Raw genomic sequence first — 16,647 nt, 5'->3', positions numbered from 1 at the left:
ACTCACTCACTCACTCACTCACTCACACGCACACACACTCACAAAAACCTTTTTGTCTGTACAATTTTCAATTTATTTATAACAATATCTGTTATTTAGTTTGTAAAGTACTCCAGCAAAAATTAAACAATAGTCTCTTTCCAGAAGAAAGTCTGAGCCTCCATGCATTGTGTACTATAAAAGCTAATTGTCATTTAAAAAAAAAAAAAAAAAAACGATTCAACAATAATGAATGAATTTCAGCAAAACTGCTGTTCAGGGGAAACAAAAATGATTGTACTTACCTCTCAATTACAATAGAAAACATATACAGCTGCGTAAAATAACACTTGCTGACAGGTAATGCCAAAATAAAACATTGTGGCATTGTCAATAATTTCCGATATTAAAGATTGGTGTTACATGCACTAAGATTATGGCTGACACATTTCTGACAGAAGCAGCATTTTGAGCGTAAGGACAAGAGTGGTAGCATTAGCAGCGGCGTGACACACCAATTAGATACAGGAGGTTAGACACAGCTCAACACAAATACCAAATGACCTTAATGCACTTAAAGACAGTCGTTACAAAACGGTCCACTTAAGGTAAAAATCTACTCATGACTGACATTTTAGAAAAGGTCCATTAGGATCTTGGTTTCATCTGAAAGAACCTCAAGTGAAGCCTATCTCACCTTCAACTCAAGGAAGACCCTGTAAATCACGTGATACCATCTGGCCATGTAGACTGGCTGTGCTTTGGTCCTCCCAGTATTGACCAGCTGATCATGTTTTGCGTCAGCACATTCAAAACAGTCATAAAAAGCCAACGCTGGCTTCACACGTGACCATATAAAGCCTACAAAATACCATTGAATCGGAATTCTGTGCAAGGAAGACGACACAATCGTTACAAGAACATCGGCTGCTGTACACAAACGCGGACATGTTTCTCACAATCTTGCAAAGATCCTCATGAGGCCAGGCAGGCAACAGCCGCACAAATTGGGACAACTTTGAGTTTTGCCTTTCCCTCTCAAAGTCCACACAAACAACAAACAATTGGCACTGGTGAAATGGAAATTGTTTTTATCTTCTTTTTTTCCTCTCTTGCTCTCTATACAAGTCATAAAAAAATACTGGGACAAAAATTAAAACTGCTCTGATGATAATGACTTCTAATTTTCCATTTCATTTTGCACAGAGGTAGTGGCTATTTAGGTAAAAAGGGAAGGGACATGTGGAAATTAAAAATCTCTCATAGAAAATGTTACTTGTTTTTGACAGGAGGAATCTCAAAAGAACAAAATATAATACTGCAATCACATACAAAAGTAGTCCTTCATTTTTGTACATTTTATACAGTGTTCACACTTTTTTTTGTCCTTTTCTCTCCCACTTTTTTGTTGTTTTTTTTGTCACTTTTTTTTTTTTCTTCACTAAAAGGCAAGAAGATGCGGTGTATTTGGAATAGCGTGACGGGGCGGGCCTACGCCAGCGGGTCCACGAGGGGCTCCTCCTCTCCGCGAGACAACAGCTCCTTCTTCTCGTCCGTGCTGGCCAGCGAGTTGCGACTGTTTTGGGCGCCCATGTACAACGTGGCGTACACCGGGTTGGTGAAGTTTGTAGGCTGGTAAAATGACATCACAAATAGAATCGATCGATTGGCGTGTAAATTGGATGAGTGCCGCTTTGTCGGTTTTAGGGCTCAGGTCAAAAAAATTAAAGTAGGTTCTTGGCGCCCACAGGCAGAGCTAGGATTATTAAGGAGCTTCATTTAGACAAAAATAGTGCTTTGTCACCATCTTGTGGCATTGACACATTTGAGCAATGACCACTTCAAATTTGGGAGGGCTCACTGTTTACCTTGTCTGGATCGAGGGTGAAGTCCGCGTCGAGCAGCTCCCCTGCGTCGTCATCAGGCTCGCCCTCGTAGATCTTGTAGGCGGGGTTTCCGATCTCAACGTTCATGGCCCCATTGGTCATCCGTTGGTGCTGGAAACCCTTCGCTCTGCACGACACAGAAAGGTCACGAATAAGACCGAGACGCTGTTAACGGCAGCCGCACACATCCATACAATGAAGAGAGGCGGATCCTGGCATCACATGAGAAAAAGCCACAGCACAAGCAAAAACACAAACTCAGCATTATGTCAACTCCAGAACCGATCCAGATCTCATTGCACAAAATGAACCACTGTGAATCCTCCATCACATTGCTACCATTTAAATCACCACTGGAATGTGGTAGGAATGAGCATCTTCAATTTAAATTAGGATTGTAAATGCATGATTTTGTGTTGCATTCAGACATTGATTCAATGAAGTGTTGACTTTCAGCTTTAATTCCAAGAAATTTCATAAGAAGGTAACTACCAGTTTTCAAATTTTCCCAATTTTCAAGGTTGGAAATGTATTTGAACAACCTTTTTAATATTTTCATGGACATTATATGAGTTTTGTGACTGTCTGAAAGCATCTCCAAGACGAAAACATTGAATTGGTTCATTAAATCAGCTCACTTCATTTAAATGTCAGTAAATGATTTTCAAATAATATTCCACTTCCAAAGATGTCACTGCGTCCAAATACTTTTGGGGCCCATAAAAATTGATTTTGAAATATTTGCAGTACAATATAGTATATAAGATTTTGATGCTCATCCATTATGGTCATTTTTCAAATGCTCATCCCTACTTTGCAATACAATGTGACAGCATGAAAGACAATTAATTACAGGACTACAGTACACAAACAGATCTGTTCATTGCAGATCTGTGCCACAGCTCCTGAAGGAGGGACACTGAAGAGCTAGAATGATGTGACCAAACACTGCACAGCAACTAAGACTCATGGGTAAGGGGCGAGGTATAAAGAGTTGAATGAGGGTAATGGAGGCAAAAGCGTAGCCCCTCCCACTCCCCCCACAACTATTACCGCAAACGTTGGGAGCCGGTTTTGCAGGGCCGGCTAGACCTGAGGAGCAGAGGAAATGCCATTACAGTGTAGGAGAGAGAAGTGAAGAAAGAAACTGGGGGGGGGGGGGGAGGGGGGAATCCAAGAGAAAAGGCCTCTCTGGAGTGTAAAACGTTTCAGTATGACTCACCCTCTCATCCTTCTCCTGTACCAGAGCAACGCTCCTACAGCCAGCAGAACCAACAGGAGAAGGAGCAGCACAGGGACCACGATGGAGGCTGTGCCTGCACACACAAAATAGATTGGAGCGACATGTCAAGCGTCGTAGCAGGTTCAAGTGCATATGGGTTCACTTACGCCCTCCTGAAGTGGTGGAACCTTCACTACTGGTGACTGACTCACAGCGATGCCCCGCCCATCCAGGAGAACATCTACACGGCCACATAAATACACGAGATACAGTACATATAGTGCAAGTAGGGGCCGTTATGGTGCTTTTAACATCCAGACTCCATGATGAAACCTGAGACGCAAAATTTACTCACCTGCACTCTGGAAGGCGGGTGAGAGGATTAATGGAGCACTGGCCGTTTGCGCAGTATTCATTTGTATCGCAAGTGTAGCAGCTGGGCTGGATTCTTCCATTTGCACATCTATTGAAGACAGAATGTTGAATTTTTTGTGATTACTATCAATGCATAATGGGCCAGATGAAAGAATAGCTGTGCCCACGAGCCATACTTTGACCTACACCTACGTAATGGTACATTATTTCTTATTATAATCTTTTGCATTGGCGGTGAGAGAGTGTGACTATGTCAGCTACTTAGTGTTCGAGCTGTTTACCGGCATGTGAATTCCCCTGTGGATGTAAACCTGTCCTTGGGGATGCACTCTCCGTCGCGACAATAATGACACTTGTCGATCTCACATATGCTGCCAGTGAACTGAGGCAGACAGCGGCACAGTTTGGAGCCACTCGCACTCTGTAGACACGTGCCCCGGTTCAAACAGTGGCCCTCACAGCTTCCTACACACACAAACACACACAAGCGGGTTACGTGCTGCTTTATAAACAAAATGCGCATGTTGAAGCTATTAGAGAGCACTACTCACGATATTGGCACTGGTCACCCAGGAAGTCATGAGGGCAGCTGCAGGACGGTTGGTTGCCAGCACTGACGGTGCAGTTGCCTCCATTCATGCAGTAATTCTTGCATGTGTGCAGGTTGCAGGTGGGCCCCGTAAACCCTGGCAGGCATCGGCAGGTCGGGGCGCCTGAAAAATATTGAATATTTAAAAAAGAAATATTGAAAAATAAATCCCCCAAAATCTTCACTATATGTTCCTTCCAGACGGGTGGTGGAAATCTGGAATCAGATTTCCATAAAAATCAGAAATGATCCAAAATGGAATACTGGCATTTGAGGGTCCAAGCATTTAGGAAGGGGGTCAGTGCCCACATGGCCCCACCTCTAGCTGCACCACTGTGAGTGAACAGGTCATAACTGATGTTTTGATCAGTTTCTGTTTCCTACCTGTTGGCGAAGGCGCGCATGTTCCTCCGTTCTTGCAGTAGTCTCTGCACTGGTCAATCTCACATCGATCTCCTCCGTAGTTGGGCTGGCAGCGACATTTAGGTTGCTTGTGAGCGTTCAGGAAACAACTACCACCATTCAGACACTGGACCAGGCAGGGGCCACTCGGAGGCGCTGCGGGCAATTATCATCACATTATGATCAATGCGCTGGTTCCATTTGAAAATGTTGAATGTGTGAGTGTTATGCTCGCTCACAGATAGGAGACAGCGTAGGAGCGGGCTGCTTGACACAGGTGCCGTTGTCCAATGTGTGTCCGTTGGGACAGGTACACACTGGGCCACTTGGACTCAGAAGGCATAGCCATTCACATTTCTTTCTGTCGCAGGGATTGTTCACTAGAAAATACAAATGGCTCACAATAACACCACACTTTCTTCTTCTCTTCTTACGGCTGTCGCTTCACGCTAAACTCACTCTCTGGTTGTTTGTTGCGGTGGTACAAAACCAAATCAGTGGCATGGTTCATTCTCGTCGTCAGGTTCTCCACGTCACCTTTGCCGAATTTATTGACTCGGAAGACGTGGTTGTGGATGTAGGTGATGCCGTAGATGTAGTCTTCGAAAATATCAAGACTGAAGGGTTGATGGAGCTCTGAGGAAAGAAGTGCAGTATGATGATATAAGCACAGCTAAAGGACAATACACACGACTCATCTTTTCAGTTTTTTCTTTACAAAGTCAAAAGTGCCACTCAACTATTCTTGATGTTCACAGCCACGACTGCATCGCTTCCATTCAGCCTCACGCTGCCGATCAACGATAGTTTAGCATCGGCCCAGTACAGGCGCTGGTTGAAGTAGTCCACGGCAAGGCCTGTGCAAAAACAGAGCAAAATTACTAAAGATGCTTTTCAATGGTTAGACGCCTTGGTGGATGTTCTACCGGTTGGCCACTGAATGTTTTCTTCCACTAGTGTCTCTCTCATGGTTCCATCCATGGCGGCTGTCTCAATCTTGGGGTGGTTCCCCCAGTCTGCCCAGTACATTTTCCTAGAGAATGATGTCATTTAGATTTAACACCCTTCCAATACAAATCAACTTTCCCTTTCCCCGCTTACCCTCTCGGAGGGTCGACCACGATGGCGTAAGGCTCGTCAATCATGCCTGAGATGAGAGTTTTGCGGTGGTGCCCTCCGCTAAGCTGAGCCACCTCAATGACGTCTCTACCAGAGTCGGTCCAATACAGGTTCCCCGCCACCCAGTCCACAGCAATGCCTCGGGGCATCTTCAGATCGGGGATCTAAACACAGAGAGCACCAAAGTCCACTTAAGCAACAACAACAAAAGTTAATTTGTTGACTGTGTGTCTTCACCTCCACATTAGTGACCCGTGATTCCGTTTGGCGTCGGTTACGGTTGTTGTTAGGTGACGGCGAGGAAGAAGAAGGCAATTCATATGAAGATATGCGCCCCGTGTGCCAGTTGGTCCAGTAAATGCGATTTGTCTTGATGTGCACATCCATGGCATCGATGCGCACGTTGGCGTCGCCCTGGAAGATTTGCTCATAGCGCCAGTTTGGCATGGAGGGGTCCAGGCCGCGGATCTCGTTGTCATCGGCGATGTACAGCACCTGTCTCTGAGCTAAGGATGAAATGAACGGATAAGATTGTGGGAATGTCAAACTGCAATGCTACGCGATTAAGCTCAAATGCTAAATTCGGTACTCACTGTCAGCCTTGCAAGTATCATTGATTCTGGTAAAGTACTTGTGGCAGCTGCACTTGTACGAGCCCTTTGTGTTGTTGCAAATGTGGGAACACACTCCAAACTCCCTGCACTCGTTCTTATCTGTGAGTCACAGAAAAAAAAAGAAGTTGATGTCTCATCACATGGGAGGAGAGCAGAGCAAGAACGTACCTTCACATCTATTACGGCCATAGGACTGGAAGCCCGGTTTGCAAGAGCAAAAAGAACTCGTCCCGTTGACCACGCAGTGCGCTTCATCGCCGTCGCCGCACACCGTTCTGTTGTTGCGGCAGTCGTTCAACACCGTGTCTACAAGACAATATTCGCAGGGTTAGAATTGAACGGAGAAGCGGGCAGAGCGCCCCGTCATGCCATCGCCACTCTAACATGACCTTACCTTTCTTATTGCAGTTGATTTCATCGGAGCCGTAATCCTCACAATCGTTAAAGAAGTTGCAGCGCAGGACAGAGCTGATGCAGCGGCCATTGGAGCACTGGAACTCGTCTTTTTGGCAGACTGGTGTGGATGGAGTATGTTCTGGAGTAGCACAGTTGATGAGAGGTGCATCATAAATAATGACAAAAAAAGGCAAAGAAGGTTCCCAATTTAATCTACAGTTGTCGAAAATACGCCTGGAATGTTAGCATTAAGCTAGCAGCCTTGACAAATATATATATATATATATAAAATTATATATATATATATATATTTGATTGTCTTTCCTTTCAGTAATTTTCACTGGTAAGTCCAGAGCTTGAAGCAAGCACACTGTACCTCTTATTTGGAGAACTGTGAGAGTGAGACCATAATATCTGGCGCCAAGAAATGCAGACATAATCAACCCGACAATAAATAACAACTCACGACAGTTGAGTTCATCGCTGTTGTCCCCACAATTGTTGATCCCGTCGCAGTGTTTGGATATTGGCAGACACACACGGTCATTATGACAGCGGAACTGTCTCGTGGGCGGACACTGGAATTTAACTTGGAGAGAAAAAAAGAGCAGCTCTAAGCAGGAGGTCGTCTGGAAGCAGTCCACAGGGAAGCTGTCGATGCGATCCTCTTACCACATTCCTCTGGCTTCTCGTCAGAATTGTCTCCGCAGTCATCCTCGCCGTCACACTTCCAGCCCAGCGGTTTACACAAAGTGTTGTTGCACTGAAACTCGTCCAGGGGGCAGTGTCTTCCCGCTGAAATACATCATGTACTATCTCTTCAACTAACCCATGGTACCATTATTATCTGGTCTTTTGGTCATAAGATTGGAAAAAAAATAGAAAGTGTTTCTCACCGCCAGTGTCACATTTTTCCTCATCGCTACCATCCATACAGTCGGGGTCGGCGTCACAGCGCCAGCGGATGGGGATGCAGTGGCCGTTTTTGCACTGAAACTGATCGCTGTCACACTTCACATCGCAGCCATTCTGGAGCAAAAAAAAATCCCTTTCCATTGGTGTTGCCAATTTTCAAGCGTTAAAACACAAGGGTCTGCCGAGCGCTACCTCGTCCGAACCGTCGGCGCAATCGTGGTCACCGTCACACTTCCAGCGCCCGGCAATGCAGCGGCCATTCGTGCAGGAAAATTCGCTCTCTGAACATTGGCGAGGAACTGGAGGAAGAGAGTTCTCAGTTTAGAGGCAGAGCAATGCATGACAGATGTGGAAAAAAATGGAGGCGGAGGAGGAGGAGGAGGACGGAAAAAAAGGAGGAAGCACTGCAACAAATAATACAGCTTGCTGTCTGCTGAGCATCAAGCTGATATAATAAAGTTGTTTCAGGAATGACTCATGGGGAATAAAGGTGGGAATGGGACAGCATACTGCATACTATGCAACAGATTTTTGGGGGTTTGTCAAAGGGATCTGAAAAGGGTCAAAAAGGACAAGGACCAAGTAACTGAGGTTCTTAAGATGAAACGATGACAACACCTACCTCTGGCTCACAGCAACAGGCCAGTGTGAAATACAAGATAGATATGAGATGAGATGAGATGCGCAAAAAGACCCATTCAAATGGAATCTCCTGGTCGAGTCTCGGATTGTGGATGTTTTTGTATTCGATGAGCGACGTGCAGAATGGGAACCTACCACACTTGTCTTCATCAGAGTTATCGCCGCAGTCATTGTCGTAGTCGCATTGCCAGCGTCCGGGCACGCAGCGGTTGTTTTTACAGCGGAACTGATAAGGCTCGCACGTCCGCTCATCTGAGCAAAAAAAAAATATTTTTAGCATTTACCATATTCTATGAATTTGTGAAAACAGTTGACTTACCGCACTCCTCTTTGGGTTCATCCGAAGCATCGCCACAGTCATCCTCGCCATCGCACTTCCAGCGTGCTGGGATGCAGCGGCCCGAGTCCTTACACCGGAACTCATCCACGCCGCATGTCATTTGAGCTGCAGCACAGATGACATCGTGAGGAACAGGTAGATACATTTCACATATGCTAGATTAGTCATACAAAACAAGAGTGCATGTTTTCAAACATTCATACAAGTTGATCACATTATAAACTAATCAGATCATTTTCTACTGCAACTGTAATCCAACCAGTTTCCTACGGATGTATTTTTTTTGCAAAGATATCCAAACTATATATTCAAATGGGTCTTACTGCAGTTGGCAGGCTCATCAGAACCATCCACGCAGTCGTTGTCCCGGTCACACACCCACACCCGTGGAATACAGCGCTTGGTGACGGCACACTGGAACTGGTTGGGGGCGCATGTCACCTCCGCTATCAAAAAAAAAAAGAAGAGCATTAGTCCTAAGTTCTGACTGATAATATATTTACATCTACGTACAGTGAGTACTGTTCTGGTAAAACTTACGACAATCTTTCTCATCCTCTCCCTCTCCGCAGTTGTCCTGTCCATTGCAACGGAAGATGCCGGGAATGCAGCGACTGGGGTGGGTGCATTTAAACTGACTGGGCAGGCACACATGGATGTCTGCAAGGCAGGTAAATAATCACTTAGAAAACAAAATTAACTTCTTAGTGTGTGGAAACATACCACAATTGGCTTCATCTGAATTGTCTTGGCAGTCGTTGTCCCCGTCGCAAATGTAGGCGGGATTTGTACAAATTCCTGTACCGCATTGGAACTGGCCTGGTCTGCACTTAAACTCAGCTATAGTGACAAGAAATCATATTATTCCGGATGATAATGTATGACGGAAAGCACGGCGAAGAAGCATTAGCCACTTACGGCAGTCTTCGGGCTCATCCGAGCGGTCCCCACAGTCATCTTCTGTGTCACACTTCCACCAGAATGGAATACACTTGTCGTTTTTGCAAACAAACTGAAAAATCAGAAAATGGAATCATATTGTAAATTGACATAATTTACATTAGCTAACCAAATGTACCCATTTCATTCACATGGAAAGTTTCCAAATAACGCAACCCTCTGACAAAGTTGTGATTTTAAAAAAAGCGTACCTGACTGGCGGTGCAGTTGGACAAACACTGTTTGCCATCTGCTGCTAGATAAAAGTTAGTGGGGCAGGCGCATTTGTAGCCCCCTCCCGGTGAGAGTAGACACAGATTACTGCAGCCACCATTTTCCGTCTGGCAGGGATGTTCCGCCACTGCACAACAAAGGTGAAAGAAAATTAGACATCCCACGGCAAATAGTGAAAGATGACTCGGGCATACCCTCCGGCTGGCGGTATGGATGGTAAATATGGACGTCCATTGGTCTGTGTAAGGTGCTAATCAGCAAGGTCTTGTTGATTCCCATAGTCTTATGAGCTCTGTTGATGGACTTGGTCTCCCAGTCTGTCCAGTAGATGTACTCCTCAAATAGCGTCATGGCAAAGATGTGGGGGATATCCTGGGTCAGAACTACACGTGGAAGGAAACACAAATATTTCATTACATTAAAATACTCAAGCTACGCAACCGCACACCCGCGTAACCACATGTGCGTTACCCGTGTGTCTGTTGGTTCCGTCCAAGCTGGCGAAGGCGATGTAGTCCTCGCGGGCGTCGGCCCAGTAGATGCGGTCGTTGACAAAGTCCAGAGTAAGACCATTGGGCCAGGTGATCTTATCCTCCACAATGACTGTCCTGTTAGTGCCGTCCATGCCGATCCTCCCAATATGAGGGGTGTCACCCCAGTCGGACCAGTACAAGTACCTGTCAAAAAAGACAGCGGCCATCGGAGCAAGAGAGAAAATTAAATAAACAGGAGCAGCCAGTCTGCACCAAAAAAAAAAAAATCTTCATTATATAAATGCACTTACCCATAGCGTACGTCCACAGCCACAGCCCTTGGTTCTCTCAAGCCATTGTTGACCAGAACTGTCCGGTAGGCCCCATTCAGCTTTGACACTTCAATTGTGTCCCGCCCCTTATCACACCAGTACAGGTTTCCTCCTACCCAGTCCACTGCAAGACCGTCCGGGTTGCTGAGTGATGTGCGATGGAGAACCTGTCAATCAAAACAAAAGGCAACTTTGAAAACACCTCGCAAATTCTTTTTTTTCATAGACAGTATAAATGTTGGGTTTCTGCTGCACAACTTAACAAATCAGTGTATAAAAAAATAAATAAAATGACCTGAACATCACTGCCATTGATATACATCCGACGGATCATGCTGCCCTGCGTGGTCACATCGGTCCAATAAATCATCTGTTGCCGATAGTCAAAGTCCAAAGCCACAGCATTGTTCAACCCCTGTCAAGACACAGATATTAGTCAGGACCGAGACACGGACAATAGTCAGGACCGGCGGTGAACCCTCGCAGAAGCTTCATGAAATCTGCAGAGCTCACCTGTTTGAGGAGCGTGTAATTGGAGCCATCCAAGTTGAGTTTACGTAGGTAGTAGCGGTTGGCAAAGATCAGGAAGGGCTCCTCATCTGTGTGAAAAAGGGCAACTATTTAGAATCGTTCAAAGGATGGGAGACACTTTGCATGTCATGAATTGTCATTCTGTGATGATGAGTGAATGAGCAGATGCGCCGTCACTTACCAGATGTGGATTTGCATATGGTGGGGTTTTCTGGACTAAGCTGGAAACCCTCAACACACATGCAGTGGAAGCTGCCATGTGTGTTGATGCAGCGCTGTGTGCAGGGGTAGGTGCTTGTACACTCGTCCACGTCCACGCACGTCTTGCCGTCATCTTTCAGCCGGAATCCAGGGTGACATCTACACTGTGAGGTGACGGAGCGAGCGGCACGTAAAACCCCCGGTCTACATTGCATCACGAATCACTCTCGTGACATTGGCTTACCTTGAAGCCTATTTTCAGATCCTCGCAAAGCTGAGAGCAGCCGCTCAGTTTGGTGTTCAGGCACTCGTTGATAAAGCAGTTGAGCTCATCCGAGCCATCGCCGCAGTCGTCTTTGTGATCGCAGAGTAACGTCTCGTTGATACATTTCCCGTTGTTGCAGGCGTACGCCGTGTCGTTGCATTTTTTCTCTGAAGAATCATCATTGTTGAATGCCACGACACAAATAAGACCATGTTGATGTAAATACAATGAAAATAATAACCTGGGCCCGTGCAGCGTGGATTCTTGGGGGCTTCGTCCGAGTGGTCGTGACAGTCAAAGTCCCCATCGCACTCCCATGAGCTTTGAATGAGGCAGCGTCCATTGGTGCAGCGGAACTCATTGGGTCCACACGTTGGGTATTCTGTAGCATGCGGTTGAAAGGGGAATTGAGGTGTAGGTATCACCAACTTGGTTTGTAAAAAAAAAAAAAATTTTTTTTTAAAGTTCGCTTACCGCATTCCTGCGACTCATCCGAGCCGTCGCTGCAGTCATTGTCGTGGTCGCAAACAAAGTGCTTCGGGATGCACTGGCGGTTTTGGCACATGAACTCGTTGTTGCTGCATGTGTTGTTGAAGACTGGGCCATAAACAAACATAAAGTATATCATATCAGTGAATGAATGAATTTGATTATATCCAAGCCTTGCCTACTGTGTACTCACCACAGCCAGCTTTGACGCTCTCATCAGCCCCATCGGGACAGTCTTTGTCTCCGTCACATTTCCAGCGCTGAGGGATACACATGTGGGAGCCGGGACACTGGAAAGCTTCGGGACTGCACGTTTTGGTCTCTGTCAAAAAGAAGAAGAAACCATCAGAACCTCGGGTCACTGTTTCCGATTGCACTGTTTTCATGGTGGCCATGTTGGCAGTGGCGATGTTCCCATAAAAATGCATGGGCGTACGTGGCGGACATTTTAGTAGGGGCAAGTGAACATTAGTTTAGCATCGCAGGTCTAAGGAGCAAGTTGCATCTAGCTTCTCATTTTTTTAAAGTCATGAACATGTTGAGCTGTGCAATTATATGTTGCTAAAACCTCACTCAACTTTCAAAAAGGAATCAGTAGTCCAAGGGAGCTCTTGTTTACAATGCTTGACCTACAACCACGAGGAACTACTGCCTTTTTTTTTTTTTCCTCTAATATGTTTCCAGGCGGCATCCCCTCAGCGGAGAATACCTCCCGGAGGAAATACTGTATGATGAGAGCTGGCACTAAAGTAAGGTGAGAGAGAGGACTGAATGGGAGAAAGGAGATTTGTGTTCCCACAGTCTTCCATTAATCATTCAGTTGACAAGATGAACTATGGGCAGTTACCGCTTGTGGAATAGCAAGCGGCAAACATAGTAAGTACTGTGACAATTTGTTCTGAAGACACAAAAGAGGCACTGCAGGAGTGACTCTGTAATTTCTGCTGAAAATGGAATTTTTACTCACTGCATTTACTGTCCTCATCACTGCCATCGCCACAGTCATCCGCTCCGTCACACACCCATGAGTTGGTAATGCAGCGGTGGTTGGCGCACTCAAACTGGGAGGCCGAGCAGAATTTACCTGAATGTTGTAAGAGGAGCGGGTTAACAGCGTGACGTCGCCCAGAGTCGTTCGGCTCAGAGTACGCAGACTTACCACAGTGAGCCTCGTCGGCACCGTTCTCGCAATCGTTCTCTTTGTCGCACGTCCAGCTCATGGGGATGCACCTTCCACTGGGACAGGCGAAGAAAGTCGTCGGGCACTTGGTTTTTCCACTGCCTAGAAAAGCACAGATATAGCCAATTTAATTATAGCCGCTTATCATAAACAACAGGAGTAATATCATTCCAAGAACAATAATTCTCATTTGCCATTTGGAACAATCCAACAGTGGACGTTATGTTTTTGTTGTTAAATGAAAAACGAGCATTCATAGATCACTGCCTTCAGATTTGGTGAAAATCAATGTGCACTGCAGAACCTGGGCAATTTCTTTCATCAGAGAGGTCTCCGCAGTCGTTAGCCCCGTCACACTGCCACGCCGGGTCATAGCAGAGGGTGGTGAACTCGCACTTCTGAAATGTCACTCCCTTCACTCCCAAGCGGAAATAACTGGAACAGTCTGTGGCAGCTTTAAAAAAAGAGCGAGAAGCGCACAAATTACTTTACAGCTCGGTCTGGGGCCGCCGCCCTTTTTTGTTCCACTTCTTTTTATTTTCCCTCAACAGGCTTTTTAATTTGGACTTACTGCAGTTCATCTCGTCACTGGCGTCTTCACAGTCCACTTTTTGGTCACACTTGCTGGAGTTTGTGATGCAACTTCCATCTCTGCACTGAAACTGTTCGGCTGAGCACAGTGTGGCTGACAAGCAGAAAGATGGAAGATCAGATTGTGATCATCAATAACATCCTGAGTGAACCTAACCTAATATAAAATACCATCTCCCCATTAGAAATAATTTGCTTTGTGAATCGACATTTAGCATAAAATGGTATTGACTGACTTACTGTTGCAGAAAAGCTCATCAGAATTGTCCCCACAGTCGTCCTGTCCGTTACACCAGGAGTGATGCCCGACGCAGCGGCTATTCACGCAACGCCTGAAGCCCTTCTTGCATGAACGGTTGGCTGGAACAAAATTTGGTATGATATAGCACACAAAAATAGAATTGATATATTGGAGCTTTAGCGCCTCATTAAAACAGAGTACTAAGTCTTACCACAGTAAGACTGCTTCTCATCCGATTTGTCCTTGCAGTGGGCCATGCCGTCGCAAGTCAGCGTGTAGTTGACACAATCTCCGTTACCGCACTCAAACTCGTCGATGGGATTGCAGGTCGCGTTCAGAGCTACAGTGGGAGGATAAAAACATCATTCATAATTTGAAAAACGATTGAATTCATCAGGGGAAATTCAATTCCTTTAGTCCAAAATGATATTGTCATTCAATATAGCACTGCATTACCTATGCAAGTGTTGTCTTCCAAAAGCTTCCTGTCACCGCGACAACTGCAGTTGACCCTCCCTTCCGAAGTCAGCAGACACAGGTCCTGACATCCTCCATTGTTAACACGGCACAGAGAGAACTCACCTGTGCACAGGGGAACATTTTATGTCAAGGGCGACACGAGGGCCTTACTTTTACAACCTTCAGTACCTTTGGTTGGATTCAGATCGCTGCAACAGACTGAGAGCTTTTGAAGAAAAGAAGAACTCCCACAAAGGCAGCGGAAAATACTCACAGCTGTTTGTGTCGTTGGCCACGGCGGCGATTCCCATTGGCTGCTGAGGTATATCGGCACGCAGAACCTTCATGTCTCCTCCGGTGTATTTGTCGGCCCGGAGCACAGCCCTCCTCACCCAGTCCGTCCAGAAGATGTAGTCTCCGTATACGGCCAGGCCGAACGGATGCACAGGTTCATTCTTCAGTACCACCTACAGGGGGAAGCACAAGCACACTTATGGATTGCCGCATTCAGGAAATTCCAATCTGGGAGAGGACAAACAAACCCACGGATCATAATATGCAATCACACTGCAGTATAAATATTGCGTTGTGTTTGAGCAATGCGTGGGTGTCTCTCACATAGCGTCTGCTGCCGTCGTACTCGCAGCGCTCAATCTTATCCAGGGTGGCGTCGGAGAAGTAAAGCTTTTCAGCGCGGTGGTCGATGGCCAAGCCGTTGGGGGTTCGGATGTCAGTGCCGATGATCACGATCACGTTGGACCCAGTCAGTGTGGCGCGCATGATACTGGGGGACTGCTCGTTCCAGTTGGTCCAGAACATCAGGCTGTGGTGGTGGGATCATTTTGGAACGTTAACAAGGTGGTAAGGAGTGAAACATTTTGTGAGAAGTATAAGATGACGACCTTTGGCACTCGTCAAGTACAAAGGCTCTGGGGTGGTCGTCTCCTGACATGGAGACCACGGTGTGCCGATCAACAGCACCCCAACGGCTCTGATCCACAGTGTGACGGGTGATGGTTGAAGTGGTGTAGCTGGTCCAGTACAGCATATCCCAGCCCCTGTGGTATGCCAGACCCTCCACTGAGCCCACATCTACAAAAACACACCAAACGTGGAGAGAGCAAGTTGAGCAAAAGGACAAATAAGCACAGGGGCGTTTGCGTTACAGCCAACGACACCACCTGATACAGCAGATGGCGTTTTGGTGGAAAAACATTACAAAATATACATGTCGTAATTAACACAATTTACAAAAGCAACATATAGATCATAAACCTGTTTTTGAGTGGCATTACCCAGACTATTATTATTATTATTATTAACTCTCCTTGTGCTTTAAATGCTTTGTGAATAAAACTCCTGTGAGAAAAACACCACACAAGGCATTCAACAGCTAGTAGACGCTTGTTAGAAACTGCCAAGCATTATTATCTGTTCAGTTTAGAACATTGCTAATTAGAAAAAAGTTTTACTATCTATTTATAAACACAACAACAAATGAGAGATAAAATGAAGCGGAAAAAGAGGAAGCATGTGAAATGGCAACAGAGTGGAAGAGTCAGAGGCTATTAAAGTGCTAAAATGCACGAACGCAATGTCCTCTTTGTGAATGTCATTTACAAAAAAAAAAAATCACTGCATCATTAATCACACCAGCTAACAGACATCACGTTGCTAATCGTCCCACAGAGTGAAGGTGCTTCGATTAAATCTGCTGTTGCCTTTTAACAGCTGTAGACCGATGGCGAGCTTCGCCACTAGGCGAGACACTTGACACAAAAACTCAATATCTGCCGTGCAATTCCCTGAACATGAGTCAACATTTGTCTCTGCACAAGCCACTAGAGAGCCAAGTGAAGGATTTTCCACCCACTTAGAGGAGATCAATCCTCCCTGCTGTTTTGCCTCCTAAATTTTTCTGGCCACTTAAGTTTATCTCCGCATTGACCCACACAAACACGTAGCACAGTTTTAAGTAAAGTTGACAAAACTCTTATAAACTATTCTGTCTTGCGCTCACAATGTTAGTCGAAGCAAACGAGATCGCAGGTCAGTGATTGTCAATTATTAGCCAGGTATCTGATAGCAAACAATAACTTATGATTTCTCAATATCGTTGACATATACAAGCACACACTACAACAAAAGAGCTAGAATTGAAAAGTAAAGAATCTGCTGATGATGCAGTAAAATTTCACTCTACCGTTTGCAATTATAATCAGTCAGACTGACT

The 16,647-nt window shown here is 45.6% G+C and overlaps 1 protein-coding gene across 4 annotated transcripts in view; it reads right to left on the bottom strand.

Annotated features, from left to right (window-relative positions):
* Nucleotides 1–49: 49 nt before the first annotated feature.
* LOC119123045 (low-density lipoprotein receptor-related protein 1-like) overlaps nucleotides 50–16,647 on the bottom strand; it is a 62,017-nt gene continuing 45,419 nt past the window's right edge. Inside the window, exons 42-90 of one of the 4 annotated variants that reach the window (XM_037251831.1) lie at nucleotides 15,317–15,506; nucleotides 15,033–15,237; nucleotides 14,689–14,881; nucleotides 14,412–14,537; nucleotides 14,167–14,295; nucleotides 13,955–14,074; nucleotides 13,695–13,808; nucleotides 13,428–13,577; nucleotides 13,103–13,225; nucleotides 12,911–13,027; nucleotides 12,137–12,265; nucleotides 11,929–12,051; nucleotides 11,696–11,836; nucleotides 11,434–11,621; nucleotides 11,170–11,353; nucleotides 10,971–11,056; nucleotides 10,753–10,872; nucleotides 10,437–10,624; nucleotides 10,124–10,329; nucleotides 9,847–10,035; nucleotides 9,631–9,779; nucleotides 9,398–9,491; nucleotides 9,203–9,319; nucleotides 9,020–9,139; nucleotides 8,803–8,925; nucleotides 8,459–8,584; nucleotides 8,275–8,391; nucleotides 7,690–7,796; nucleotides 7,479–7,611; nucleotides 7,255–7,377; nucleotides 7,049–7,171; nucleotides 6,581–6,721; nucleotides 6,355–6,492; nucleotides 6,166–6,285; nucleotides 5,810–6,078; nucleotides 5,555–5,736; nucleotides 5,380–5,486; nucleotides 5,194–5,310; nucleotides 4,913–5,089; nucleotides 4,693–4,833; nucleotides 4,436–4,609; nucleotides 4,014–4,175; nucleotides 3,744–3,927; nucleotides 3,443–3,550; nucleotides 3,255–3,328; nucleotides 3,088–3,181; nucleotides 2,919–2,957; nucleotides 1,848–1,992; nucleotides 1,381–1,611 (exon numbers count right to left, since the gene is read on the bottom strand). In XM_037251831.1, coding sequence (XP_037107726.1) covers nucleotides 1,471–1,611; nucleotides 1,848–1,992; nucleotides 2,919–2,957; nucleotides 3,088–3,181; nucleotides 3,255–3,328; nucleotides 3,443–3,550; nucleotides 3,744–3,927; nucleotides 4,014–4,175; nucleotides 4,436–4,609; nucleotides 4,693–4,833; nucleotides 4,913–5,089; nucleotides 5,194–5,310; nucleotides 5,380–5,486; nucleotides 5,555–5,736; nucleotides 5,810–6,078; nucleotides 6,166–6,285; nucleotides 6,355–6,492; nucleotides 6,581–6,721; nucleotides 7,049–7,171; nucleotides 7,255–7,377; nucleotides 7,479–7,611; nucleotides 7,690–7,796; nucleotides 8,275–8,391; nucleotides 8,459–8,584; nucleotides 8,803–8,925; nucleotides 9,020–9,139; nucleotides 9,203–9,319; nucleotides 9,398–9,491; nucleotides 9,631–9,779; nucleotides 9,847–10,035; nucleotides 10,124–10,329; nucleotides 10,437–10,624; nucleotides 10,753–10,872; nucleotides 10,971–11,056; nucleotides 11,170–11,353; nucleotides 11,434–11,621; nucleotides 11,696–11,836; nucleotides 11,929–12,051; nucleotides 12,137–12,265; nucleotides 12,911–13,027; nucleotides 13,103–13,225; nucleotides 13,428–13,577; nucleotides 13,695–13,808; nucleotides 13,955–14,074; nucleotides 14,167–14,295; nucleotides 14,412–14,537; nucleotides 14,689–14,881; nucleotides 15,033–15,237; nucleotides 15,317–15,506 — 6,866 coding nt within the window. In that variant the 3' untranslated portion in view covers nucleotides 1,381–1,470. Of the gene's footprint in view, nucleotides 1,612–1,847; nucleotides 1,993–2,918; nucleotides 2,958–3,087; nucleotides 3,182–3,254; nucleotides 3,329–3,442; nucleotides 3,551–3,743; nucleotides 3,928–4,013; nucleotides 4,176–4,435; nucleotides 4,610–4,692; nucleotides 4,834–4,912; nucleotides 5,090–5,193; nucleotides 5,311–5,379; nucleotides 5,487–5,554; nucleotides 5,737–5,809; nucleotides 6,079–6,165; nucleotides 6,286–6,354; nucleotides 6,493–6,580; nucleotides 6,722–7,048; nucleotides 7,172–7,254; nucleotides 7,378–7,478; nucleotides 7,612–7,689; nucleotides 7,797–8,274; nucleotides 8,392–8,458; nucleotides 8,585–8,802; nucleotides 8,926–9,019; nucleotides 9,140–9,202; nucleotides 9,320–9,397; nucleotides 9,492–9,630; nucleotides 9,780–9,846; nucleotides 10,036–10,123; nucleotides 10,330–10,436; nucleotides 10,625–10,752; nucleotides 10,873–10,970; nucleotides 11,057–11,169; nucleotides 11,354–11,433; nucleotides 11,622–11,695; nucleotides 11,837–11,928; nucleotides 12,052–12,136; nucleotides 12,266–12,910; nucleotides 13,226–13,427; nucleotides 13,578–13,694; nucleotides 13,809–13,954; nucleotides 14,075–14,166; nucleotides 14,296–14,411; nucleotides 14,538–14,688; nucleotides 14,882–15,032; nucleotides 15,238–15,316; nucleotides 15,507–16,647 lie in introns of all 4 variants that reach the window. The other 3 variants (XM_037251829.1, XM_037251832.1, XM_037251830.1) reach the window with 3 other exon arrangements.

This window comes from Syngnathus acus, chromosome 5 (assembly GCF_901709675.1).
Source record: "Syngnathus acus chromosome 5, fSynAcu1.2, whole genome shotgun sequence".
NCBI classification, from domain to species: domain Eukaryota; kingdom Metazoa; phylum Chordata; class Actinopteri; order Syngnathiformes; family Syngnathidae; genus Syngnathus; species Syngnathus acus.
This window is presented reverse-complemented; position numbering and strand designations above follow the sequence as displayed.